Source organism: Aricia agestis, chromosome 15 (genome assembly GCF_905147365.1).
Source record: "Aricia agestis chromosome 15, ilAriAges1.1, whole genome shotgun sequence".
Classification (NCBI taxonomy): domain Eukaryota; kingdom Metazoa; phylum Arthropoda; class Insecta; order Lepidoptera; family Lycaenidae; genus Aricia; species Aricia agestis.
Window position 1 is genome coordinate 1,913,180 of NC_056420.1, and position 27,386 is coordinate 1,940,565.

Below are 27,386 nucleotides of genomic sequence, written 5' to 3' on the forward strand. Positions count from 1 at the left end.
ATGTCAAAATGTTACAGTTGTGATAAAACTTTAAATAAAAAATCCACAATTTTAGAATGTAGCTACTGTCAGAAGATAGTACATGCTACCTCAATTTGTACCGGACTGAGTGCTAAACAGCTTACGGCACTCAAAGCCACCGAGAGCCTGGAATGGACCTGCCGAGAGTGTAATATAAATTCGTCGCGTAGAAAGTCTTTCGTTACACTGGCCGATCGCGAGGAAGAGGATGAAGCAAAAGACACTGAAGATGGTACAGACATGAAGCAATTACTCCAGGATATAAGGAAGGAAGTGAGGTGCATTGTTACTCAAGAAATTAGATCCATTGCAACATCAATAAATTACTGTAGTGAGAAAGTGGATGACTTCTCGGTCACACTCGATGCCCTTACTAATAAAATTAAGGACATGGAGAAAAAGGTTATTCACCTAGAAAACCTAAATAAGTCATTAGTCCTTAGAACTGATTACCTGGAGCAACGTAACATGGAGTTGGAGCAGCAACAACTCAGTAACTGTATTGAGATCCAAGGTATTCCTGACTCAAAGGAAATAAACCCCCCCAAGGTTGTAGAATGCCTGCTTACTAAGCTTGGTGCATCGAGTACAGATATAGTGTCTACTAGGCGCCTCCCTACCCGTAAGTCTGGACCGGGCCTTATCCAAGTAAAAGTCAAACAGGATTATCCTTGTCAAAATCTTATCTCGACGGCAAAAAAATCACCAATATGCCTTAAGGACCTTCTTCCTAATATCAATGATACGTCGGCTAATGGGAAGATATATTTAAGAGAAGCACTAACACCATATCTGAAAAATCTTCTATGGCAAGCTAAACAGGACCTCAATGCAGCTTTCAAGTTTATTTGGGTTAAAGAAGGCAAAATATTTGTGAGAAAGAATGAAAAATCACGGGTGTATAAAATAAGATCCAGAAGTGACATAGACAACATTTTATCAACCTTAAATTAAGTACTTGTAAACTTAGTAATTACTATAACCATACTTTTAATTATCATAAATATTTATGGATAGTATTCAAGAAAATAATATAATAGAATTGCACAACTGTCTTGATTATAGTAATTTCAAAAAATATTTGCCAAAAAATCAAATTAATATTAATATTATACATGTAAATATCAGGTCACTCATTAAAAACTATTCTCAGATTGAGCAGCTAATAATTTCTAATCCATCTATTGATGTATTGATTCTAAATTTCTAACTGAAGTAAATATAACTGAAAATATTAAGTCTATGTATAATATTCATGGCTATACAATGTACTCAGAACTTAGGGTAGGAAGGCGAGGCGGGGGAATTATTATCTATGTTAAAAATAAATATAAGTTTACTCGCCATAAAAACACAACAGCGCACTGTGAATGTCTTATGGGCACAATCACACACACGTCCTACTCCATTACACTATGTGCTGTATACAGACCACCAAACTGCGATAAATATCAGTTCCTTAAAGAAATAGAAAATATTTTACGTAAGCATAGCACAGATTTGATTCTGCTAGGGGATATAAACATCAACACTAAGATAGAAAATCCTATTAAAAAATCATACTTAAACATGATGAGCGGGCTTGGTCTTTCATGCGGGATTACTGATTACACTAGGATAGAAAATATCAATGGATATACCACTAAAAGTTGCATTGATCATATCTTTATAAGATCTCCCATGAAAGATGTTTACACGGCCGCGCTCGGCAGCGTACTGGCAGATCATAGAATTACTGTAGCGACAATAATAAGTGGCGGACTCATACAGGGTGATCCATCATATATCACTCGCATAGACAACAAAAAATTATTTGATTTCTTAAATAAAGTTAATTGGAATTGCACAAAAAGCATGCATTGCCCTAATGAAATATATAATTTTATCCGTAAAAATTTTAACGATGCCTACTCTCAATCTAAGTACACACAGAAAGTTTCTAATTCCAATCGAAATAATAATAAGTGGGTAAATAAAAATATTAAAACACTTATTAAAAAAAGGGATCAATTATATGCGAAATGGTTAAAAGATATAGGAAACATAGAATTAAGATTAAAATATAATAAATTAAGAAATAAAACTAATAAAATAATTAATAATGCTAAAAATTACTTTATAAAATCTGAAATAATTAAATATAAAAATAATGGAAAAAAGTTATGGCAAATAATTAATAATATAACAGGTAAAACTATTAATTCTATAGATAAATTTATATTTAAGGCATTTAGCAGCGTAAACGATACGAAAACTTTAGTTAACAATTTTGCTTACCAGTTTCAATCAAATGTTAAAGCACTAATACCGAACTGTACACAAAAACTTCTTGATGAAGATGCATACACAACGATGGTTGATAGATCAATGTATTTCCCAAAAGCAACAAATAGGGATGTATACAATGTAATTAGAAAAATGAATCCCTATAAATCACCAGGGATTGATAATATACGTGCCATGGATATCATAACGCTATCTGATCGAATAGTGGATACAATTAAAAGATTTATAAACACGATTATTAGTACAGGACGTTATCCGAACGCATTAAAAACTGGGATTATCCGCCCCATACACAAAGGTGGAAGTACGCAAGATTATGCTCAATACAGGCCAATTACCATCTTACCCGTATTAAACAAGATAGTTGAAAAGTTCATTTGCGAAAAAATCCAAAACTTCTATACTAAAAATAACATTTTATGCACTGAACAGTTCGGATTTCAACCAAACAAAAGTACAACAATGTTGCTATCTCACTTTACCGATGAAATTAACTATAATTTAAATGATAGACAACATGTAATATTAATTTTTATCGACTATAGTAAAGCGTTCGATACTTTGCGTCACGATTTGCTGATTAAAAGATTAGAAAGTAGTGGATTAAGAGGTAAAATCTTAGAGTGGTGTAAAGACTACCTTGATGATAGAAGCTATCAAGTCATGATTGATAATATATTTAGTGACATCATTCCAGTTGAGGATGGAACTGCTCAGGGTTCAGTAATAGGACCTAAGCACTACCTAGCTTATGTTAATGATCTAAAAAATGTGGTCAAACACTGCAAACTATATCAATTTGCTGACGATACATGTCTTGTTGCGACGGACAAAGACATATCGTTAGCGAAAAGTAAAATTCAAACAGATTTCACCGCGATATGTAAATGGTCACACGATTCAGGCCTAGTACTAAATCCTACTAAAACGAAACTAATTCACGTAAGACCTAGACATAAAAATGAAGAAAATATTGAGGTTATAGCACACTGCCATGAATGTCTCCATACACCAAACTCACACTGCACTAGGGACTGTGTCAAAATAAATCAAGTCACAGAACACACCTACTTAGGACTAGTTATTGACCATAAATTTAATTGGGAAAACCACATAAATAAAGTTTGTGATAAACTAAGAATTATATTATCAAAATTTTATATAATACAGCATTCTGTACCGCGAAATATACTATTACTTATTTATAAAACACTGGTAGAAAGTTTAATAGCTTATGGTTTAAGTAGTTACGGACGCACCTATAAATCATACTTAGATCACATTTATAACATTCAATACAGGATTTTGAAGTTAATTGTATCCCCTAAAATTAAAAATCAGTACTCGGACAATCCTCTAGGTCTGTTTAGATATTGTGGTGTCCTTCCCATACATACTAAAGTTGAGTATGCACTGCTTACTGAACAATATTTTCGTAATGATATTCAATCATTAAAAAGTCACCATAAATTTACAGGAAGTATAGCATTAAAAAAACTATGTACACCGAAATTTAATAATGAATATGGCAAAAGAACCTCTCTTTATATAATACCACACTTAATTAACAATTTACCTGAATATACTAAGAAGAAAATTACTAAAAGAAATATTAAACATGTATTAAAACCATATTACTTTGATAAACTTGAAGGACAATTTAATAATATTTGTACTTAATTAAACACTTTAATATTATTTGTAATTAAACTTAATCATTAAATGGTGTATTATCAAAACATCCTGTATAGTGTTGTAATTTGTAACTTGTTTACTCATTATAGTCATAGGTATTTACGCACCAAGCGGCGCAGCGAACATGAATGGTTTTTATCAGTTATGAAGTCCCATCTGCCCGCTCGATGCAAATTAACTCGAATGGTTACAACTTACAACTATGCAATAATTTACACTCATCTGTTATTAGTTTACTTATAGTTATAAGTAGTTGAGAACGTTATGTCTAGACAAACTCGACAAGAGTTTTTAGGCATATCATAATATAAAATTGTAATTAGATGTAAGATTTGAAGAAGTAAATAAATAAAATAAATAAAATAAAATAACTAAAATAAAATAAATGATTAATCGGGGGTCTCATACAACAAACACTTTTTTGCCCTTTTTTGCTCTATATCCATAATGGTAAAAGTAAGGTTTTTGAAAATTTCAGAAAATACTTAATTGTATGTCAACTTTAATAATAAGTAATGAAAAGTACATAAACCTGTGATTTACCGTACGGAACCCTATGTACGCCAGTCCGACTCGCGCTTGGCCAGTTTCATAATTTTTCCATTCATTGTGGATAACGACCTACCTTGTTGACAAATTTTAAGGTTCTAAGTCTGCTAGAAGTACCTTAGAATTTTGATGATCTGTCAGTCAGTGAGTGACAAAATGTAGTAACTTTGATCATCCGTAACTATTAAACTATTTATCGAAATGTTATGTAATTTGGAGGTTAAGCTAGTTTTAATACTTGCTCCTAGTCACCAAATTTCAAAATCCCTAGCTTTGTTACCACCGAAGATAAAGGGGGTGTGAAAAAGCCGCGAACCGCTTCGAGAAAAGTATGCTAAAAGTTTGCTAAAAAGCTTGGCTGGAGCACTGCCGTGCTCCCAGATAAAATAATTCTGGCATTGTTGTTTATTTTGTTGTTTGGTTCCCCCTTCAAAAAAGTGCTAGGGGTGCCGCCTACGACAACAATGGCTCCATTGTTCTCTACGTCAAGTACTAGGGACCGATGAACGTGGCGTAGGTGGTTTTGGCGGCCTAGTTCCCACTTCCCTCTTCCCTGTTACTTTCCTTATTCGTTCTCTCCTTATTAGTTCATGTAACCCAAGAAACAGCTGTTGTTGAAGAATTGGTATTTTTTTTTAAACAATGATAACATCAAACGTGTGACAACTGACATGTAGGAACACTGTATTACATTATATTTGGGTATGTGAATGAGTAGCTGCAGTCTGCACCTATTTATAATTCAACTTGAGAAAAATTCAGTTGAATTAATGAACTAGAGAGTAAGTTAGGTAGTAGTTCTACCATCGTCATAGCAAGCTTAAATTTGAAGAAAATTTCTACGTGGGAGAGCCATGCTTCGGCACGAATGGGCCGGCTCGACCGGAGAAATACCACGTTCTCACAGAAAACCGGCGTGAAACAGCGCTTGCGCTGTGTTTCGCCGAGTGAGTGAGTTTACCGGAGGCCCAATTCCCTTCCCTATCCTCCCCTATTCCCTTCCCTTCCCATCCCTACCCTCCCATATTACCCTATTCCCTCTTAAAAGGCCGGCAACGCACCTGCAGCTCTTCTGATGCTGCGAGTGTCCATGGGCGACGGAAGTTGCTTTCCATCAGGTGACCCGTTTGCTCGTTTGCCCCCTTCTTTCATAAAAAAAAAACATGAACACGTAGATGAACACTTATTTTACCAGTAAAAAAAATGAAAATGCTAAAGTTATTCATAGAATTAATTGGTTAGCTCTACAAACGCTATCTAAGTTATAAAACTGTTTAAATTCTGCAAAAATATATTGAATAAGAGATCTATACTTCTATACTAATATTATAAATGCGAAAGTATCTCTGTCTGTCTGTCTGTCTGTCTGTCTGTCTCGCTTTCACGCCAAAACTACCGAACCGATTGTAATGAAATTTTGTATACAGATAGTCTAAAGCCTGAGAAAGGACATAGGCTACTTTTTTACTGGAAAAAAGGGTTGTAAGGGGGTGAAAATACGAAATTTTGTTCAAATTAAGTTAGTTCCAAAAATTCATACTAGATGGCGCCGTGCGTCTCTTACATCGCGCTAACGCTTGCCCAACATCTTTCTATAAGAGGTGGTATCATCTTGCATTTGGGTCTCGATTTTTTTCGATTGTTATTTCTTTATTACGTTATTTAATAGGTCAGTACTTTATATTATATACAGTGACGTCACCTTAAACCTATCAATGATAAATAGTTTATGGGTAAAGTTGTGTAATTGAGGGGCTAAATAAGCTTTAAAATTTGGCATAATATATAAAGTTTAATTTTAATAAAAAATGAAATATTATGTGCACACTGCACAGCTGTCTTGGGGTTTTTTTATAAAAGCTTTTGACACCAATTTTGACATCGCGCGCTATAAACTGAAGTCCACGCGGACGAAGTCGCGGGCAACAGCTAGTACTTAATAAGATGATCTCTCAATATCACAGGGCCCTGACTCCTGACTCCTGAGTCCTGACCCAGAGGGCAGACTTGACTTCGGTTTTTTTTTAATGAAAATAAGGGGGCAAACGAGCAAACTGGTCACCTGATGGAAAGCAACTTTTGTCGCCCATGGACACTCGCAGCATCAGAAGAGCTGCAGGTGCGTTGCCGGCCTTTTAGGAGGGAATAGGGTAATAGGGAGGGTAGGTAAGGGAAGGGAAGGGAATAGGGGAGGGTAGGGAAGGGAATAGGGTAGGGGACTGGGCCTCCGGTAAACTCACTTACTCGGCGAAACACAGCGCCAGCGCTGTTTCACGCCGGTTTTCTGTGAGAACGTGGTATTTCTCCGGTCGAGCCGACCCATTCGTGCCGAAGCATGGCTCTCCCACGTATAATCTCCCACGGTTTGCAGATTGCTAATACATTAAAAAAATGTTAATTGCAGGTTCTCGGGTTTGAGGATGTGTACACGTTTCGTTTACCCGAGGGGAGGAGGACTCTACGGTCGGGTGGCAGACTCCCCTTCAATATAAAGGACACTAGGGTGAGTTCAACACATCCCTGGATTCATGTGCTCTCAGTCAAATGTTTCCCTGGCAAACGGTACCGGTTTCACAGGCGCCAAGGCAAAAAACTAAAGTGTTTGTGATCTAAAAATACGGTACCCTACAAACAATTATGAATATGGATAAAACACGATTGCTATCCAGAAAACTTTGAGCCAAAGCACCAATCATTAAAAATATTAAACAAAAACTTAAATTCTATTGTTTTCAGATAAAATGGTCAGAAAGATTGTATACCAAACAGCGAGTGAAGCGGGATGACTGGGTCGATGACCCTGACAAAAAGTTAGAAAGGGTTAAAAGAATAGAAGAAAGTATCAGGAGCTTAGAAACACCAGAGGATGTGCGATTGATTCGGCAAAACCAACGTTTCAATGACGAGTTTTGGCGGTATCAATGGTATTTGGTAGGTTTTTTTGTTTTTTTTTTTTGGTTTGTTACGTCTACATAATAATAATTCTAATGTCAATATAATTTCAATACGGTACATCGTTACAACTTACACCTATTTGCTTGAACACAAATACGTCACTATTTTGAATTTTAAACTCTCCCTTAAAGCTAATTAATCCCAATAATTCTGTTGACGATAAATAATTCATCTATACTTACTTACCTTACTCCTTAGCTTAGCCTTAAAGGAGAGTTACAAGAGTTACCGAGCTAATCTATACATATAAATAAAATTGAAGTGTCTGCTTGTAATATTGAAAGAACCGTTTCTTACTACATGCATATGAATGTACTTACGATACATAATATGTCGCAGCCGACTGGTTTAAATAGTCGTTCAATCAAACAGCTAGCCCTTTGACTGAACAACGCCATTCAATCACACGGCTATACGTCGTTTAGCCGACTTGTTGACTACAACGTTTAACACTACAGCTAGACGACGCTTAGCCAACTGGTTTGTTTTTGTTTTGGCCCCGAGCCCCCCTTTTATTTGACGGCGGTCGCCGGGTGCTGCCGCAGCACGCTCGCTGCGCTCGCTCGGCTCCCTCTGTGCACAACACAGAGGGAGATGTGATAAGTAACGAAGATTATAAAAAAGAGAAATGCGCTCGCTCGGCTAGGGAGCCGAGCGAGCGCATTTCTCTTTTTTATAATCTTCGTTACTTATCACATTTTGCCGACGCGGACGAAGTCGCGGGCAACAGCTAGTTGAAAATATAAATATACGGACGAAGACATTAAAATTTTACAAAATATATATATTATACAGGGTGTAACAAAAATAAGTGATAATACTTTAGGGTGTGTACGTGTTCCTTGTAGAGAGTTCACTGTTAAAGTAGCAGCGCTGAAAGACGAAAAAATTTTTTCACTTTTGTATGGGCAAGGGCCCGAGCGTCACGAGTTTCCCCATACAAAAGTGAAAAATTTTTTTCGTCTTTCAGCGCTGCTACTTTTACAGTGAACTCTCTACAAGTAACACGTACATGCCCTAAAGTATTATCACTTGTTTTTGTTACACACTGTATATATATGAATACTCATTAAATTTTAAATGATTTTTTGAAAGAAACAAAAATTTTTGTACGTTTATTTTTGTGGTGATTCTGAATACAAATGGGTGCTAAATTAAATTTACCAAATTGAATGAAAGGATTTAAATTATTGTAAAAGGTTTTTTTCGTTCTAGCACGATAATCACAGTAATCCTAACCTACCCCGGTTGGATTTGAACGTTCTGCCGGTATACGCGAAGGGAATCACCGGAAAAGGAGTTCGCGTTTCCATACTCGACGATGGAATCGAACACAACCATACCGATCTTCACAACAACTACGTAAGTCGTGTTTCCCTGGTACGCGCGATCTGCAAGATGTCTAGGCAGGTATCGCTCCGAGATTGTGCACAGATCGTCGTGCGAATTTCATCAGGCGCAAGCTCTCACTAAATAACGTCACGTCGTCGTTGTGAATGTGGCAACTATGTGATATTTGATACGCTTAGGATCATTCATCGTACGCTATTATAATTTATAAGTATGTATTATCACGTATTATGAAAAAAAAATACAAAACAAATTGAAAAAAAACATTCACATTTTTTGTTATTCAGTTGGCTGACCATTGTCCATCGCTTGTATCGTTTTATCGCTTTTTACAATGAACTACTTTTTATCAGTTCTGAGTTCCTAGTAATATCGCGGCCCCAACAACGACTGTGACGCAAATATGAGTTTTTTGACGCTTGACAAGCCTCGAAACGTCACAATGCGAGATAATTTTACTTTGGTTGTAGGATCCAGAAATCAGTTGGGATAGCATTGACAGGGATCCTGATCCATATCCAGAAAATGATAAGGAAAATAACACCCACGGGACAAGATGTGCTGGTGAAGTAAGTATCAAATATTTATAAACATATTTTAACATAAACGTTTTAATCGAAGTGAATGGTCATAGACCTGCAAATATTAACCAAGCAACTGCGCAGGTAGCGATGACTGCCAACAATAAAAAATGCGGAGTGGGCGTGGCTTGGGGCGCCAAGGTGGGAGGAGTCCGGCTGCTCCATCCACAAATGTCGGGCCGCGACGAAGCCGAAGCGTTAGGTATGCTTTTAGAGTTAAGCCCTCTTGATTTCTGTGATCCTAGTAGAAGTGATCGCAATGTTGAGCACAAATGACGCCAACTCAAACGATATCGCCGCCAATTTTATCGTCGCGACTCGCGGCTAAGCTCAATTTTAAGCGGCACTACTGTAAGCCCGCGCGACTTCGTCAGCGTGGACTTTAGTTTAAATAGTTGTTCCCGTACATCGATGAATAGTTTACACGCAAATATCATAAAAGTTGTGTTAGTAACCGTAAATTTTTTCGGGACAAAAAGTATCCCTTGTCCTTTCCCGAGACTCAAAGTAGATAAGTACCAAAATTCATCAAAATCGATTGAATAGTTTACGCGCAAATCATAAAAGTATAAATGAGAATAGTAAGTACTATCAGAGAGGTTGATTCCTATGCAAATCGGGGACCTAAGTAGTTTGGTTGCGATACGTCAAACCCAGCTGACAGATCACAATTAACATTGAATTGACATATTCGACCAAATAACGTTGGTCTGCCAATTGCATAGGAATCAACTTCCTATTTAATAAGAATAATGATTATAGAATAAACCTTTTGCACTTTAACTGACTCACCCAGATAATCTGCAGAATACCTTGTTAATCTGCAGTCTAACTGGTCTACTTAAGCACATTAACGGTAACAGTGATTCCGATAAAATGTTCCAAAATAACAATAGTGATATAATTACTAATGTTTCGCCAGAAACCTATTAAGACTAGCACGAGTCGGCGCATGAGTACCGAAAACTATTCCACCTCAATTTTTTTATACGATCCTCTTCAAATTGCCCTCCTGATGATATAAAAGCATGTTGCTATGGCGCAACCCGGTGCAAATTATTGTTTAAACAAACATTGTTTAAACAATAATTGCAAGGAATTGTAATTTTTCAACCGGACAATTTTTTTTTATATTCTTTATTGAAATACCAATAAAAAAAGTCCTATATGACTTTTCACGATAAAGTTAATACATATTTTTAAAGATATGAATTTTTAAAAGTTCAAAAAATCCCAAATTTGGTTACTTTCGACCCAAGAAAAATATATTTAAAAAAATAATAATGTCTAAGTAATATATTTTCTTAAATTCTCTATACAATATTTAATAAGTAATATTTTTAACAGAGATTTAAAAAAATTTCATTGTTTATATCTTTTTTTTATCTTAGCAAAAGTAGACAAAAAATTGAGTTTTTTGTATGGGAGCCCCCCATTAACATTTACTTTATTTTAATTTTATTTTTAATTATTAAAGTACAATTAATATAATTAAGGATTTTGTGAAAATTTCAATTGCCTAACTGTTACTATTATTGATTACGAGCAAAAAAGGCCAAAAAAATCACGTTTCTTGTATGGGAGCCCCCCTGAAATAATATACTTTATTTTATTTTTAGTATTTGTTGTTATAGCGGCAACAGATATAAACAGCCTGTAAAAATTTCAGAAGTCTTAGTTAGGGTTTACTATGACTTCGTTGTCTGTCCGTCTCTCTGTTTGTCTATATGTCTGCAGGCTGTATCTCAAGAACCGCTATAGCTAGACTTCTGAAATTTTTACAGATTGTGTATAGCTGTTGTGTAATTCGATTATTTTATAATGTAGATACTCTGACCTCTGTAGACATATTTAATATTATGCATTCCTAGTATTTTGTATAAAATATAACGTAACATCACCAATGAAAAAAAAAACAAAACACAGAGTGTCCATGTCGGTGTCTACTCTGTCGGTGTCGACTGTCGACACTGGTCGACACTCTGTGTTGTCAGTCAGTGTCCGGTATCATAAAATTCGGAATCTGGCTTCTCAATTTGCAACAGGTTTTTACATTCCTCGTGTTACTAGGAGAACATGATTCATGTTGTAGTGTGTACTATGTTTTTTAACCGACTTCCAAAAAGGAGGAGGTTATATGTTCATCATAAAAATTGGTACGCATCAAGCTCCCCAACGAACACCAACAAAATATTGAGCTTCGTCTGATAGTCTTTCTACAACACGAGAAAATATTGTTTTGTCATCTTGATCATTAAACGCTTGTCAATACTAATTCGTCAATATTTTCATAGTAAAAATTATCAATATATATATATATATATATATATATATATATATATATATATATATATATATATATATATATATATATATATATATATATATATATATATATATATATATATATATATATATATATATATATATATATATATATATAAAAATACAATAAATAAAATTATTATTAAAATTTAAATTACACAATATAAGTAATATATTATTGTGTAATTTTAATTTTAATAATAATATTAAAATAAATTAAAAAATGTTGCTCTATAATGGTACGGAACCCTTCACGCGCACCACTTCGTCCGACTCGCACTTGACCGATTTTTTCTATCATTCTAATATTTTTAACAGTTTATGGGCTTGTTTCAATTTTCACCACCTCCTTTTAAAGTGCCGAATATACTATTCACAACTTTTTTGACAGATTCTCCATACTTGATCTGTCAAGTTAATTGGTGGATAGCCTATTCGTCACTTATCAGGAAGTGGTGAAAAAGGCCCATGTTATTGTGTTTCAAGGATACGCCTTGGATAAAGTGGATATCTACAGTAGTTCCTGGGGTCCTAAAGACGACGGAGCAACTGTGGAAGGTCCAGGACGACTAGCAAATGAAGTTTTAAGACGAGGCGTTGAGGAGGTTAGTATGGTTAGGAGCTTGTAAAAAAAAAGTAATAATATTGCTATCCGCTTTGTAGTTTGTATTAAAATGTTATCTATTTTTGTATTATGCGTAGCTGTTTTCCTGAGATAGATGTATTATTGTTGAGAAACAGTAGAAATTAGAATTATGGAAAACACGGCTTGTTCACAAAAAAATGATATGTTTACTTACCGCATTTTGTATCATGCTATCTATTTTATGTCACATGCAATGAGTGAGAGGGATGTATATTTCAGGGCCGCGGCGGCAAAGGAGTTATTTACGTGTGGGCGAACGGTAACGGCGGTGGTAACCACGACAATTGCAACTGCGACGGGTACACCACTTTTTCTTTTAAAAGCGTAGCAATTCACGCCTCTTGTTACTAGGCGATCATAACTCGTTAGAGAGAATATTAAAAGATCTGATTGGGCGTAGCAGACTTTTTGTTGTTTCGTAGCGTTAACATTATTCATACTTAATATTAAGTATTATTTAAAAAAAATAAAGATATTATCATTTATTTTATTGATGTAGCCTGTATGTTTTAAGTTAAAAGACTAATAACAAAAAAAAATTGAGCACAATGACATGATATTAAGTATATTCACTTGAGTAAGAAGTATGTACATAATTATTGTAAAAGATCATAATTTAGCCGATTCGGATTGGAATTAATTAAAAAAATGCAATGTTAATGATTGTAACGACTGCTACAGTTAATGCAAAGGTCTAGGTTCATCTCAAAACGATATTAATATTTAATTTTCAGATACTCTTCCAGTATTTATACTATTGGTATCGGCAGTACTTCTAAGCAAGGCAAGTTTCCCTGGTACGGAGAGGTCTGTCCGTCCACCCTCGCTACTGCGTATTCCTCTGGAGCTAATGATCAGTTGATTGTGAGTATCGTTTGGAGAATTACCAAACGAAGAATATTAAGACAGGTCACATGACTAATCAATGCTTTTTTTCTGTTTAGTCTTCGTCCTTATGTTCGAAAGGTTTGAAATCCACTCGAAAACCGTATGCTTAGTTTAGTTTTTAACTTTGTTCTTAAAAAAGGAGAAGTAAGTATAACGCCACGACACCGTTTTGTTTTCAGGAGGGTGTGGGGGGGGGGCAACCAAGAAATGACCGGTGCCAAATCTCCCCGCATATTAATCAAAGATAGATACAAATTACAAAGTGTAGAAGACAAATTTGTAGGAAATTTTATGAGCTTTCATTATGTATGGGCCATTTTTTCTCTACAACGCACCGTTTTAGCGATATGTGATAAACTAAAAGTATTGAAACTTGAGCCCCTCCCCCCACCCTAAAAAAAAAAAAAAAAAGTGATATCGTTATAATAAATAGCCTATGTGTTGACCCGACCTCTAAGTAATATCAGTGCAAATTTTGAAGTACTTAAATCCATCCAGTACTTTCTGAGTTTTATATAATAATATGTTTAATAATATTATCACTTGGTATAATAATAATCAATCAATCTTATCTTATAGAACTCCTACTGCATTTATAATCCATACTAATCCATACTAATATTATAAATGCGAAAGTATCTCTGTCTGTCTGTCTGTCTCGCTTTTACGCCAAAACTACTGAACCGATTGCAATGAAATTTTGTACACAGTTATTCTAGAGTCTGAGAAAGGACATAGGCTACATTTTGATGTGGGAAAATATCTTATTTCCATGAAAATATCGATGAAAATTAATTCGCATTGCGCGTGGCCAGCGCTCATCCCGGGGGTCCTGGGTTCGAGTCCCGCAGGCGGAACAAAAAGTTTTCAATGTTCCTGGGTCTTGGATGTGTATTAAAATAATATTTCAAAAATCTTAAATATATTTTATGTATAATATTATAAAAAATCCAGAAATATATCGATGCAATGAACATTTTAGTTCTAATACGATTCAACAGATGGCGTTTTATTTTTTACTTCATTGTAACATAGATTTAATCATACTTATAATTAGTTATTATGTTTTTGTTTATAGTTTTTAATACGTTAGAATATTATGTTTAATAATATTATCACTTGGTATAATAATAATCAATCTATCTTATCTTATAGAACTCATACTGCATTTCTAATATAATATATTAGAAATGCATGCATTATGAATGAATGAATGAATGAATATACTTTATTGCGCACATCACAGTTACAAACACACCCATAAAATAAAGAACATATAAAATGAAGAGTTGACAACAGAAGGCGCTAAATAAAGGAGTTCGAGTGTACCGTGTTGGCCTGTATTCCATCCAGAAAATATATCAATGCAATCAACATTTTAATTCTAATATATGAAAACAGATGGCGTTTTATTTTTTACTTCATTATTGTAACATAACTAATCATACCTACTTTATTATTATTGTTTTTATTCATAACTAGCTGTTGCCCGCGACTTCATCCGCGTGGACTGTAGTTTATAGCGCGCGGTGTCGACACGAGTCAGTGCTCTTTCTTGTCATTTCTGCTACATGTTGTATTAACTGTTTCAGGCGACAACAGACATTAACGACCAGTGCACGCTGGGGCACTCGGGGACGTCTGCTGCGGCGCCGCTGGCTGCCGGCATCATAGCACTAACTCTAGAGGCCAAGTAATTATTAAACCACTGGAATAACTAGATGATTTTTCCGGGATAAAAAGTATCCTATATCCTTTCTGGGTACTCAACAATATCTCCATACCAACATTCAGCCAGATAGACAGACAGACAGTCGGACAGATAGATAGACACACTTTCGCATTTATAATAGTAGTATTATGTATAGCAGCTACAGACTGATCTGGCATACCAACTACCACTGTAAACCTAATTGCAAGCATTTGCGAGGAAATAACATGAGATCCTAATAATATTAAATAAAGAAATTTAAAAAAAACCCCGCCAAAACAACTTTAAAAAGTAATGAAATAATATTTACTGCCTTTAAGTTCAAATAATTCCTAACTTGTGTAAAGTAATATTTTAGTCCATAATTGTTGTCAAGGTGTGTCGGGGGTCCGCCAAGTAAACTACAACCTACAACCGCCAAGTCGCTGGTTACCTATCTCGATTCAGATTGCTGTGAATTGATCCTTAAACTTGTTATGTGAAATCAAACATCTACATTAGCGGTCCCCCGACACACCTTGACAACAATTATGGACTAAAATATTACTTTACACAAGTTAGGAATTATTTGAACTTAAAGGCAGTAAATATTATTTCATTACTTTTTAAAGTTGTTTTGGCGCGGGTTTTTTTTAATTTCTTAATTTAATTTTATTTCATACTTTTTAAACTTGTGTTGGTTATAGTGCAGAATAATTCCTATCAACAGAATCATATTCTCATGATTACCATCTATCAATGTCCTTTTCGATGAGGCCGTTAATATGAGCCCAAACATGAAACCTCCACTTTGAGTTCATACGAAGCTCGGTTCCTATAGAATCCAGGTGATGCTGCAGCAGCAGCATGTGAATATTTACTGTTTATACTTTATCTACTTCTTACTGGTTGACGCAATTAAAATGAGCCCAAACACGAAACCTCTGCTCTAAGTTGGCGAGGAATTGGATATCCTATTGATTACCAGGTGATGCTGCAGCACCAGGTTTAACTTTCCATTATTATGCGTATACGTATATTGTATATTCACAAATGTCACGAACTAGAATGAAATATAAAACCCATCAAACGACTACAAGTTGCTAACAGCCTTTCATGAACCAGATGAACCCTAATTGTCCAGCACTGAGCAGGTTGATGATGATGAATTATAGCTAAGAACACTCTCGATCATGTCAGCTTTCAAACAAAAAAAACTGGATCAAAATCAGTCCACCCGTTTGGATGCTACGATGCCACGGACAGATACACACACAGACAAACAGACAGACAGACAGACACGTCAAATTTATAACACCCCTCTTTTTTGTCGGGGGTTAAAAATATTCTAATAATAATAAAATCTGTCATTTTTCTAGTGTGTGTAATGTTTTATTTGTTAAAAAAATGTACGATAAAAGCATAATTTCAAAATAATATTAGGGCGATGCACTCCTTCACCATATAAACTATAACTGTCCAAAATTTCATTCACCTACGTTTCCCCATTTTTCGTCAAAAGGGATACAAAGTTTTTGGCTCACGTATTAATTACTTTATAATATTACTTTTGGATTTCGTATAAGCAAACATGATCTCTATTTATATAAGCATAAGTATGGTTTTTGTTTGTACCAAATCTGAAAGTAATATTAAAGTAATACTGCTATAAGAGCTCATGGTAGGTAGGGGGGCAGGTGTTGCTAGCGTTCCTGTGTTGCCAGATGACACAACCGGAAGACGTCTTGACGTAGGCTGGATTGCTTATGTTTTTTGCCCGTTAAAAGTAAACTGTAATAACTAATAACCGTGTATGGTTACTCTAGTACACTTGTTACTGTCTTTTTTTAACTTTTCATTACATACAGCCCGAACTTGACTTGGAGGGATGTTCAGCACCTCATTGTTTGGACTTCAGAGTACGCCCCATTGGCTTCTGACAACGATTGGCCAGTTAATGGGTATGTAATGTAAATTGTAATATTATAATCAAGTTTTATTTATTCTTCATGCACAAGGTTACAAAGACACATTTAAACGTTTGTAATAATGCATCGGCGTACTTATCTCTTAAAAGAGATCTCTTCCAGCAAACCTTATAAGTTATAATTTTGTGGATGTATTGTAATAGAGGGGGCATGTACACAAAGAGACAAAAAAGAAATCAAACAATCATAAACCTATACTAACTAATACTAACTTAATCTAAATTAAATATAGATAAAATTATACTAATAAAAATATTTACTTAGTACTTACATAAATACGCAAAATACATAATATTATACTAATACTATACACTTATACTTAACACTATATAGTTTTAATTGCAAGCAAACAGTAAATGTTGGTAAACGATAGAAAATTGCGCAATTCTTATTAAATTATATTGTTCTTATATATTAAATTAAATTGTGTTGTTAAAAGATCATATTTTATAACACGTATCCTCATTTTTTTTGCAGAGTTGGTTTACATTACGATCTACGTTTCGGATTTGGCCTTTTGAACGCTGGCGCTCTCGTAGAGGCCGCTCTCAATTGGACAACGGTTCCCGCTAAAACAACATGTACGGCAACTTCTACGTGAGTATGCTGCCTTGGTATTTGTATTCGATCCAAAATGTCGTCACGTCGATCGAGTGTCGGGAGTGCCGCGGCACGATCGGAATTCGGAAGAAGTCGTGCGCGTGGTCGGAGTTCGTAGTTCGTTCCAATTCGTTTTGATCTTTTTTTAACCCCCGACAAAAAAGAGGGGTGTTATAAGTTTGACGTGTCTGTCTGTCTGTCTGTCTGTTTGTCTGTGTGTGTATCTGTCCGTAGCATCGTAGCATCCAAACGGATGGACCGCTTTTGATCTAGTTGTTTTTGTTTGAAAGCTGACATGATCGAGAGTGTTCTTAGCTAAAGTTCATCATCATCAGCCTGCTCAGTGCTGGACAATCAGGGTTTATCTGGTTCATTAAAGGCCGTTAGCAACTTGTATTCATTTGATAAGTTTTATGTTTCATTCTAGTTCGTGACATTTGTGAATATGCAATATACGTATACACATATTAATGGAAAGTTGACCAGGTGCTGCAGTATCACCTGGTAATCAATAGGATATCCAACTCCTCGCCAACTTAGAGCAGAGGTTTCGTGTTTGGGCTCATTTTAATTGCGACAACCAGTAAGAAGTAGATAGACAGTAAATATTTACATGCTGCTGCTGCAGCATCACCTGGATTCTATAGGAACCGAGCTTCGTATGAACCCAGTGGAGGTTTCATGTTAGGGCTCATATTGACGGCCTCATCGAAAAGGACATTGATAGATGGTAAATACGTTGATAGCAGTTATTCTGCAATCTGCACTATAACCAACACAAGTTTAAAAAGTATGAAATAGAATTAAATCAAGAAATTTAAAATAACCCCCGCCAAACAACTTTAAAAAGTAATGAAATAATATTTACTGCCTTTAAGTTCAAATAATTACTAACTTGTGTAAAGTAATATTTTAGTTCATAATTGTCAGTTGTCACGGTGTGTCGGGGGACCGCTAATGTAGATGTTTGATTTGAGATTTCACATAACATTATAGTTTAAGGATCAGTTCACAGCGAACCGAATGGAGGTAATCAGCGACTTGGCAGTTGTAGGTTGTAGTTTACTTGGCGGACCCCCGACACACCGTGACAACAATTATGGACTAAAATATTACTTTACACAAGTTAGGAATTATTTGAACTTAAAGGCAGTAAATATTATTTCATTACTTTTTAAAGTTGTTTGGCGGGGTTTTTTTTAAATTTCTTGATTTAATTTTATTTACGTTAAGCTTAACACAAGCGCATTTAATGCTTTATGCTACCAATTTGACGTTGCGACATACTAACGCACTTACCGGGCTATTTAAAATATTAATTATTAAGAACAATAATAATGAAAAGCAGCATTCATTTGTTAGAGTTAACATTTTTGTTCACATGCATGTTTCAATGTCATTTGAAAGAACTACTTTTGTAGAATACTTTGATTTCCAATGCCTTTATGGTGCCCTAGGAGCAGGATACGAAGCGAAACGTTGAGTCAATCGAGAGTCTAACGATTGTTACGTCACTTCACTATTACTACTATGACTGTGAGTAGCGAGTTTCATTATTATTATGTTAGCCTGGTGTCAGCCTACGAATCCAAACGCCGAGTTGATCGAGCAGTCGAACGAGTGTCGAGTGCGAGTTATCACCATCGCGTATCCGTTTCGTTTGATGAAAAGATCGTTCCGTGTTCGCGTTCGTTGCTTTAAGGGTATTTGTATTTTCTGAAATATCAGGAATTTTTGAAGACAACAAATAGTTAAAAGATAGCTTATTTTATGATAAAAAATATTAGTGATCGAAGTATAAAACATAAAAAAACTTTTCTGGGTCTTCTTGTCTCTAAGAAAAAATCATTGATTTTTCAATGCCCAGAGAAAAGTCGTGTATACCAACAAATCTTAACTTCGTTTTATAAAACTGAAAATTTTATTCTAATGAGAAAAAATCTTCTACATTTTTGTTGCTAATAGTCAAATTATTAATAATTAATCCTAATCTATTGTTAGTGCAGGCTATTTTTACCAAAAAAATAAAAATACATTTTTTGAGTATTTCTGCGGTATGAGGCTCAGTGTTCTTTGTAATTTCGAGTACTTAATCATTTTTTCTGTTATCTAAGTTACCTCTTAAATGATTTCATCATTACCTGTTCTAGTCACAATGAACCGAATTCATGTCAGAACAGCCTGTAGACCAGTCCAAAACCAGAATAATCCAGGAGAGCAACCAGTCTCTAGAACCCGACCAAACCGTGCCATTCCCATTAAGATGGTCCATATGATTTCAAAATACACGAATCACGATCGACGACTGACGAGCATTGAGCATGTTGTGAGCATGGGCGCGGCATTCGGGTCGCGCAAATAAAGAACCGCGTTATTCATAAGAAACCATTTCCAATACAATTATGATATCCTAGTATAAAACGAAACGTCTCGTCGATCGAGTGTTGCGAGAATTTAGCCAACGCGCCGCGTTTTAGTAACGGTCTTCGAATGCCAACTTTGATTGTTAAAATAATTGAGTGGCTGGCTACTTTCTCAATCTTTTTATACCAAATTACTTTCTTCCTAAGGTCTAATTTTGTATGACCAAATAATATTTTATTATTTATTTGTTTTTATATGTATTTTTAATAAAAGCAGTCGCCACTCGCCACGTAAATGTGGGAAAGGCATAAAATTCGAACGACAGGCGATTGCAGGCTCTACGACGACGCGTCGAATCTCTCGGGAGTTTCGACTCTCGGGCACGAATTAAATTACTACTTCATAATTATGTAGCCCTAGTACTAAGTGAGAAGCGGAAACTTCGCGCGGCCGCTCGAATGGCCGATTCGGTCGCAATTGAGTCGCGCTTGGAGATGTCACCGAGACGAGTGACTCAGCTCGCATAAACTCTGAGGAATTTGATCGTCAATTTGCATTAAAAAAAATACTTTTTTTTCTTTACAGACCAAACGAAGAGTTCACGTCACAAGATGAAATAAAGATACGAATTAACCTTCAGGATTGTCCGGTGAAGTACATGGAGCATCTCGAGCTGGTAGTCAACATTGAGTACACGAGACGAGGGGCTTTGGAAGTGTACCTTCGGTCACCTCAAGGTAAGATTTTCCTACACCTTTTGTCTACACTTTCTACACTCGACCTTAGTGAACTACACTATACAAATACAACATATTTTTTTCCTACAACTGCCACTAAAAGTTAACTTTTTCCTACTAATTCATAATCATAATACCTTATTTTACTTTACCTACCTTATTTTAGCAAATAACTATTCTATTCTATATTCTACAAACTATAAGTCCTTCTGAGCAATGATATTTTATATGAAAAACTCATTGCAACATAAGTTTTTCCTATAAGTTTACCCGACACGCGATAGCGATACAGTTCGGTGTAAATTAATATTTTTGTTAAACTTCAAGTTCAAGTGCAATGATATTCTTTGAGTTTTCATACAGTATCATTGTTCAAGTGAATCATTACTTTGCCTACCTCTATCTTGATTCTTGTCTCCATTCTTTTAAGATTGGAAAGCATATTATTATTATAATATACCAAAATAGATATTGTTCTTCTGCATTCTGTTACATTTAGGCCTCGCTTTTAGGTACAGAAGTCCAACTACTAAGTCAAAGACCAAAGGATATGTCCACTAAAGGCTTCGTGAACTGGCCTCTCACTTCTGTAGCCACTTGGGGAGAAGATCCATCTGGAATTTGGACCATCTATGTGCAGGATAGGGTAAATATTCCAGTTATTATGATACTTACTCTACTTTTACTGTATTAGTAATTTTAAGTCAGTTGGTATTATGTTCTAGGTAATATAATTATAGTCCAAAGAACTTCGAAGCTTGGTCGTTTCTGTTGTTTTCTGTTTTAGCACAGACTTTAAGGAGAACAGAGTTATTATTTGTTTTAATATAGTTTTGAACTCTTCTTCTTCTTTAATTTACTACGTATTGCTTTTCAGACAAACGAGATAAATTCTGGTGTTCTCCGGAAATTCACACTTATCGTTCATGGTACAGCCAAAATGCCGCAACACATGAAATCTGAAAGCAGGAGCTACAATTATGAATACAAACATTTTAACTATGACACTGATTATAACGACATATTAATAAAGCAAGATAAAAATATATATTCGATCGACCAATATGAGGAAGTAAGAGATATCATTGATATAAATTAAACGTAACAAAATAATTATTTTTTGGTACATATTTGCAAAAAGAACTCCTTGAAGATCTGTTACCCTAATAACAGCTTGCCAATTTGAGAAGCGACGTCCATAAAAAAAAAAACAATGACCATGAAAACTTGTTTATTATTATCAAACTAATATCACTTCCTGAACACACGTTATCTTATTTATTATGAATGTATATTGTTGTATGTGTACAATATTTTTCTTATTACTGTAGTAACTGTTATTATTATTAATTAGACCATTTAGACAAAAAAAAAAGTCTGTGTTTCTAAATTTTACACATTTTTTTTACATTTACTATTAAAATGCATTAAATATTATTAAAAAAAATAAAGTAATCTTACGCTTGCGCTTAATATTAGTGATCGAAGCTTGCGGTTGTAATTTTTTATCATCAAAACTACTTGCCGCAGTTGGGCATACCGCGGCCGGCGCGGCGCGCTAGAGATTCGCTCACGACCGCTAGACGTTTTGTATCAAAAACCTGTACTAGGAGCACAGACAAGTCGAAGAGGTTATAACAATTAACTATTGGACGGAAGCAAAAGTCATGACTAACCAATGGGCGTGTTTCTTTATTTACAATGTTATTGTAATAATTATTGTTGTTATCAAGAGTTGTTAAACATAATAATTAATTAAGAAGGCTACTGAGGCTACCCAAAAAAAACAAACATCGTCCTTCTCTCTTCACACTCACGCCCGTCTTTCATATGCCAGGCGAAAAAGGACAGGACAAGTTAGGGTCAGCTGGTGCATTCTTAATTATGATTATGTACTTGAATACTTAAACAGTTTAAGATAAGATAAGATAAGAATATGTTTATTTTGAAAATCACACAACACAATATTAAAAGACAATCTAAAATACATAAAGAAAATAATAAAAACAATATTACATTACAATATTATATTGTGTGATGCCAAAGGTGGACCCGAACTTTGCCCAAGAGAGGCTTAAAAAGTTTTACTAATGAAATAGAATAGAATAGAATAGAATAGTATTTATTTCCAGGAAATTTGTTTAACAATGGTTCTTAATATTTATGTATGGTATCAAAATTTCTGCCTCATTGGCGTGGAAATATTGTCTAATTATTATTTCAAAACATTTTCTTTAGATCTTATTCTAATTAACATGCCTTAAGTAACTACGTCTTATTTTAAAAGATCTTATTACATATTTTAACATAATATTATAACAGTAAAGTCAAAAACATACATTAAAGTCATTTGATAGTTACGTCATAGTATTTAAAAATAAATAAAAAAAAAAGTAAAATAAAAAACAAAATATAACAAGACGAAGGAGGAGAAGTTAAAATTCCGTGTCAACTTTACAATCATGGATGATGGAGGTTATGTGGTTATAAAATAATATGGCGGATGGCATATTACGTGGCATTGTGTTGTATCACAAACACGTGATTCGTAAAACCTAATAATATCCCAATAAGGAGGCAAACGAGCAAACGGGTCACCTGATGAAAATCAACTACCGTCGCCCATGGACACTCGCAATATCAGAAGTGCTGCAGGTTCAACTGTACTTATAATCATTATCATACTTTGTGAATTGTACCTAATATTAACATTTAACTATGCTAGCACCCTGACTTAACTAATGTAATAGTTCAAACGATTCACAATTGGCAAGAATAAAATGTGTGTATAAAATAATAAATATGTTTAGCATTAAATTAAAATGTATTATTTAAAATTCCTTACATAATACAGTACATTATATTCTATTAGCATTATCCGTTGCATTAGTTCTCATTGCTTAATTAAGCTTTTCTCAAACGTTGCTTATTTGCTCCAACGTCCTACTTAAAATTAATTAACTGTAAACCCCAAAGCTCTCAACTCCTGCACCATAAAGTCATCTTTGTACCTATTCACTCCCCGTATCCACTCCTCCGTAGTAATCACATATTTGCAGCTGCCTCCATACTCCGGGGGAAGGTACTCGGGTTCTATATGCTTGTGGAGGGAGTCCATATCGTAGCCATGGAAGTACAGCCTGTCCCAAGCTGCCGCTGGGATGAACTGTTTGAAAACATAGAAGAAGGTGTGCAGGAACCAGTTGTAACGGATCACGTGGAGCCTGTGGATGGGTATGGGGAAGGATACCTGTAAAAAAGATCATGTTTGTAGATTCTAGAATATTCCATTACTTTCGGAAACCCTTTTTGTCGAAAATAGTGTTGTAAATATGCGAAGTTTGGTGTGATTATCGTTTAAACTTTAAAGAGCGAAGAGATTTTTAAAGAAAATATTTTTTTTGTTTTGTTATTAAAACTTTTTGGACATAATACAACATAATGAACAATGAACCTAATAATATTAATTTTTATTTATTATCCAAAATTGGCAGCCTCCTTTGAAACTATCTAGGTAGTCGGTTTAAAATTTTCACGCAATAAAAATGTATAAAATAAATTTTTAAAGCTCTTCATTTTCATGTAGCTCTGGTATTCAGTGACTGCTATAAGAAACTTTTCCAATAACAACGACGTAACTACGACGCGATGCGACCGAATCTGTGTGCAAGTGCTAACCAACTCTATAGTTCTTTACTCTGGAGCGCGTTACAAAAAATCCATTTAGCGTTCTTTGCCTCATTGACGACCTTATACACAAGAAATAAGGACTATTTTGATATAACAGTTATATAACTTACTCCCATTAAACTGACAATCTGGTTAGCGATGGTCGGAGTAAGATGTCTAACGTGGCGCATGCTGAGTCCTTCCAAGTCCACAATGATAGTGACCCCCAGGATTTGCAGTTTTGGTTGCATGGACGCTATTTCGTCCATAAGCAGCGCGCAGCGGACGACGTCGACTATCGGCACTCGGTCGGGATCCCATCTGCCTGCGAACGGAACTCCACTGTATTTCTGCTGCCCTGGTACTTAGAACACGTCTTAAACCAAGCTCGGGTAGCGCAGGGCATGGTTTAAACGCGTTTTAAACATGGAATAAGTTCGGAATAACCTACGAATAATAAAAACTAGAGAATTGAGACTGAGGTTGCGTTGTGGACTTGCGAATTCCGCCTTTAACAAATTTTAACGATGTAGTTTCTAATTTCTATTAGGGTTTTTAACTGTAATAATATTATAATGTATCATCGGTTTAAAAGAAGTTATTTTTTTATTATGTTAAAAGAAAATTCGATTTTGTAATTTTAAGGAATAACGTTATCCCATCTACCTGCAAACAGAACTCCACTGTATTTCTGATTCCCTGGTACTTACAACACGTCTTAAACCAAGCTCGGGTAGTGCAGGGCATGGTTAAAACGCGTTTTAAACATGGAATAAGTTCGGACTTCGAATAACCTTGAAGTTATATTTGAATGAAGGTGAGAGTTCCACTTTACCCAATTGCCGGGAAGGCCATTAGTTATTTATTACTCATTTTAACAACGTAGTCTATCTCTACTTAGTTTTTAACAAATATAGTTAATTAGTATTTGGAACTTATAAGTTTCAAAGAAGATTTGATTAGTTGCTGTTTCTGCAAAGCAAAGTTGAAGACTAAACGAAAAGGACCAAAAAATTGAACTGAGGAAAAAAATATAATAAAACAATTAAAATAAGTAGCAGTCGGTGTTAAGCAACTTTGCTATATATTTTTCTCAGGCGCATAATTTTTAATCCATTAATTTGCATTTTTGCTCTAAAGACGAGCGTAAAGACGAGGGATAGGACGGACCGCTGTGAGTCACAGCCCTCGGACGGGATAAGCATATCTCCTAGTTCTCATGTGTGTTTGGTACTGTGTTCCGCAGGAATGTGACGTGGGGTGGCGTACGGAACCGCACTTAATGGTTATATTTTATTGATTAGTCTTCCTGAACATAATATTTATATAACATTTTTGCTATTTAAGAGTGTGTCATAATAATTATATAAAAGAAACCGGTTGTACCATGGACCTTCAGTGGAGTCAATAACCAGATATGAAAGAATTTCTCTATTCGGTAGTTTGCAGTTGCGTTGCATAATGCATAGTGCAATCACAGAATAAACTAAGGCGGATTTTCTAGGGCTCTTGAGTCTTGGGCGACGTGTTACCTCGCCCGTCACGCTGTCGGGCCGCGTGACACTCACCGAACCTCATCAGCGTGATGCGGCCGTGCGTGGGGCTCTCGGGCAGCGTGCCGCCGTACACGCCCGTCACGCTGTCCAGGCCGAACGCGGGACAGTCGTACAGGTAGGCGTTCTTGCGCCGGAAGTCTTCGTAGCGCACCATCTGAAAAAATGAAAAAAAGGTTTATTCAATAAACAGATACAGCTATCATACATTTTTTATCTGCAAAACTGTACAACAGTTTGTAGGCAGATTTCGCTCACAACAATTAATTATATGTAGCTAGCATTACAGTATATAATTTAATAACAATGATATCAGTAACCTACCAATTTAACTCCTAGGACATATTATTATAGATTATTAAAATGATCTTATGTTTAATGTTGTTTCATCTTGTTTCATTGCAAGATCTGTAACATTGAATTCGGTAAGGAAGGAATACTGCTTCTCTCGACAACCAAGCGGTGAATTCTGTCTTTCTGTCTGTGTTGTACAGCTAAAGCTAGAGCAATTTAGATAAAATTTCACTTTAACGATGCTTTTCATCTCCGGAAAAAAAAAGGTTTTAACTTTTATAAATAGCAGTTTGTAGGATGTAAGATATGTTAGCCTTTCGAAAATAGTAAACGGATTTATGTAATTGAAATTTGGAATGACATAAGTTAAAGCTTTGGATAAAACCTATGCTAATTTAATAAATACTTCTCGATACATACGGTATTTGCTAGCCAAAGCCAGTAAGCATATAATATATATATATTTTTTAATGAAATAACGAGCAAACGGGTCACCTGATGGAAAGCAACTTCCGTCGCCCATGGATACTCGCAGCATCAGAAGAGCTGCAAGTGCGTTGCCGACCTTTTAAGAGGGAATAGGGTAATAGGGGAAGGTAGGGAAGGAAAGGAAATAGTTGAGGGTATGGAAGGGAATAGGGTAGGGGTTAGGAGATTGGGCCTCGGGTAAACTCACTCACTCGGCGAAACACAGCGCAAGCGCTGTTTCACGCCGGTTTTCTGTGAGAACGTGGTATTTATCCGGTCGAGCCGGCCCATTTGTGCCGAAGCACGGCTCTCCCACGTATTATTATCACGTACCACATAGATATGACATGTAATACTGAGTTAGTTGAGTCACAAATTAAGACGTCTAGCCACCGTGAAATTACGGTCTTAATAAGGGCCCCCGTAAGGGCTACTGGCGCCCGTGTGCAAAACAAGATTTTGGCGCCCCTTAAGGCAAGTTTTTTCAATTTATTTTTTATGGTAGGTAGGTGAAATAAAGCAAACAAAAATCGGCCAAGTGCGAGTCCTTGGGGCGCCCCTAAAAGATGGCGATTTGGCGCCCCTAGAGGATGGCGCCCGTGTGCATTGCACACATTGCACATAATTATGGTAGCGGGGGCCCTGGTCTTAATTTATGCCAATGATTCGTCCTTCACACATTTCTGTTTATCAACGCACAAGAACTAAACAATACGAGCACAGCGAG

At 35.5% G+C, this 27,386-nt stretch overlaps 2 protein-coding genes across 2 annotated transcripts in view; one reads left to right on the forward strand and one right to left on the reverse strand.

Annotated features, from left to right (window-relative positions):
- The first annotated feature begins 489 nt into the window (after nucleotides 1-489).
- On the forward strand, nucleotides 490-21,774 carry LOC121734422 (neuroendocrine convertase 1-like). The gene is made up of 15 exons (XM_042125033.1): nucleotides 490-570; nucleotides 6,956-7,054; nucleotides 7,288-7,482; nucleotides 8,722-8,868; nucleotides 9,327-9,425; nucleotides 9,522-9,639; nucleotides 12,249-12,367; nucleotides 12,628-12,707; nucleotides 13,143-13,272; nucleotides 14,889-14,989; nucleotides 16,855-16,947; nucleotides 17,452-17,571; nucleotides 20,524-20,675; nucleotides 21,188-21,321; nucleotides 21,553-21,774. The coding sequence occupies exons 1-15, from the start codon at nucleotides 490-492 to the stop codon at nucleotides 21,772-21,774; spliced, it is 1,890 nt and encodes a 629-aa protein (XP_041980967.1).
- Nucleotides 21,775-23,523: 1,749 nt separating this feature from the next.
- LOC121734271 (clavesin-1-like) overlaps nucleotides 23,524-27,386 on the reverse strand; it is a 45,072-nt gene continuing 41,209 nt past the window's right edge. The window contains exons 4-6 of the mRNA XM_042124764.1: nucleotides 25,913-26,054; nucleotides 24,476-24,669; nucleotides 23,524-23,925 (exon numbers count right to left, since the gene is read on the reverse strand). Coding sequence (XP_041980698.1) covers nucleotides 23,629-23,925; nucleotides 24,476-24,669; nucleotides 25,913-26,054 — 633 coding nt within the window. The 3' untranslated portion in view covers nucleotides 23,524-23,628. The remainder of the gene's footprint in view (nucleotides 23,926-24,475; nucleotides 24,670-25,912; nucleotides 26,055-27,386) is intronic.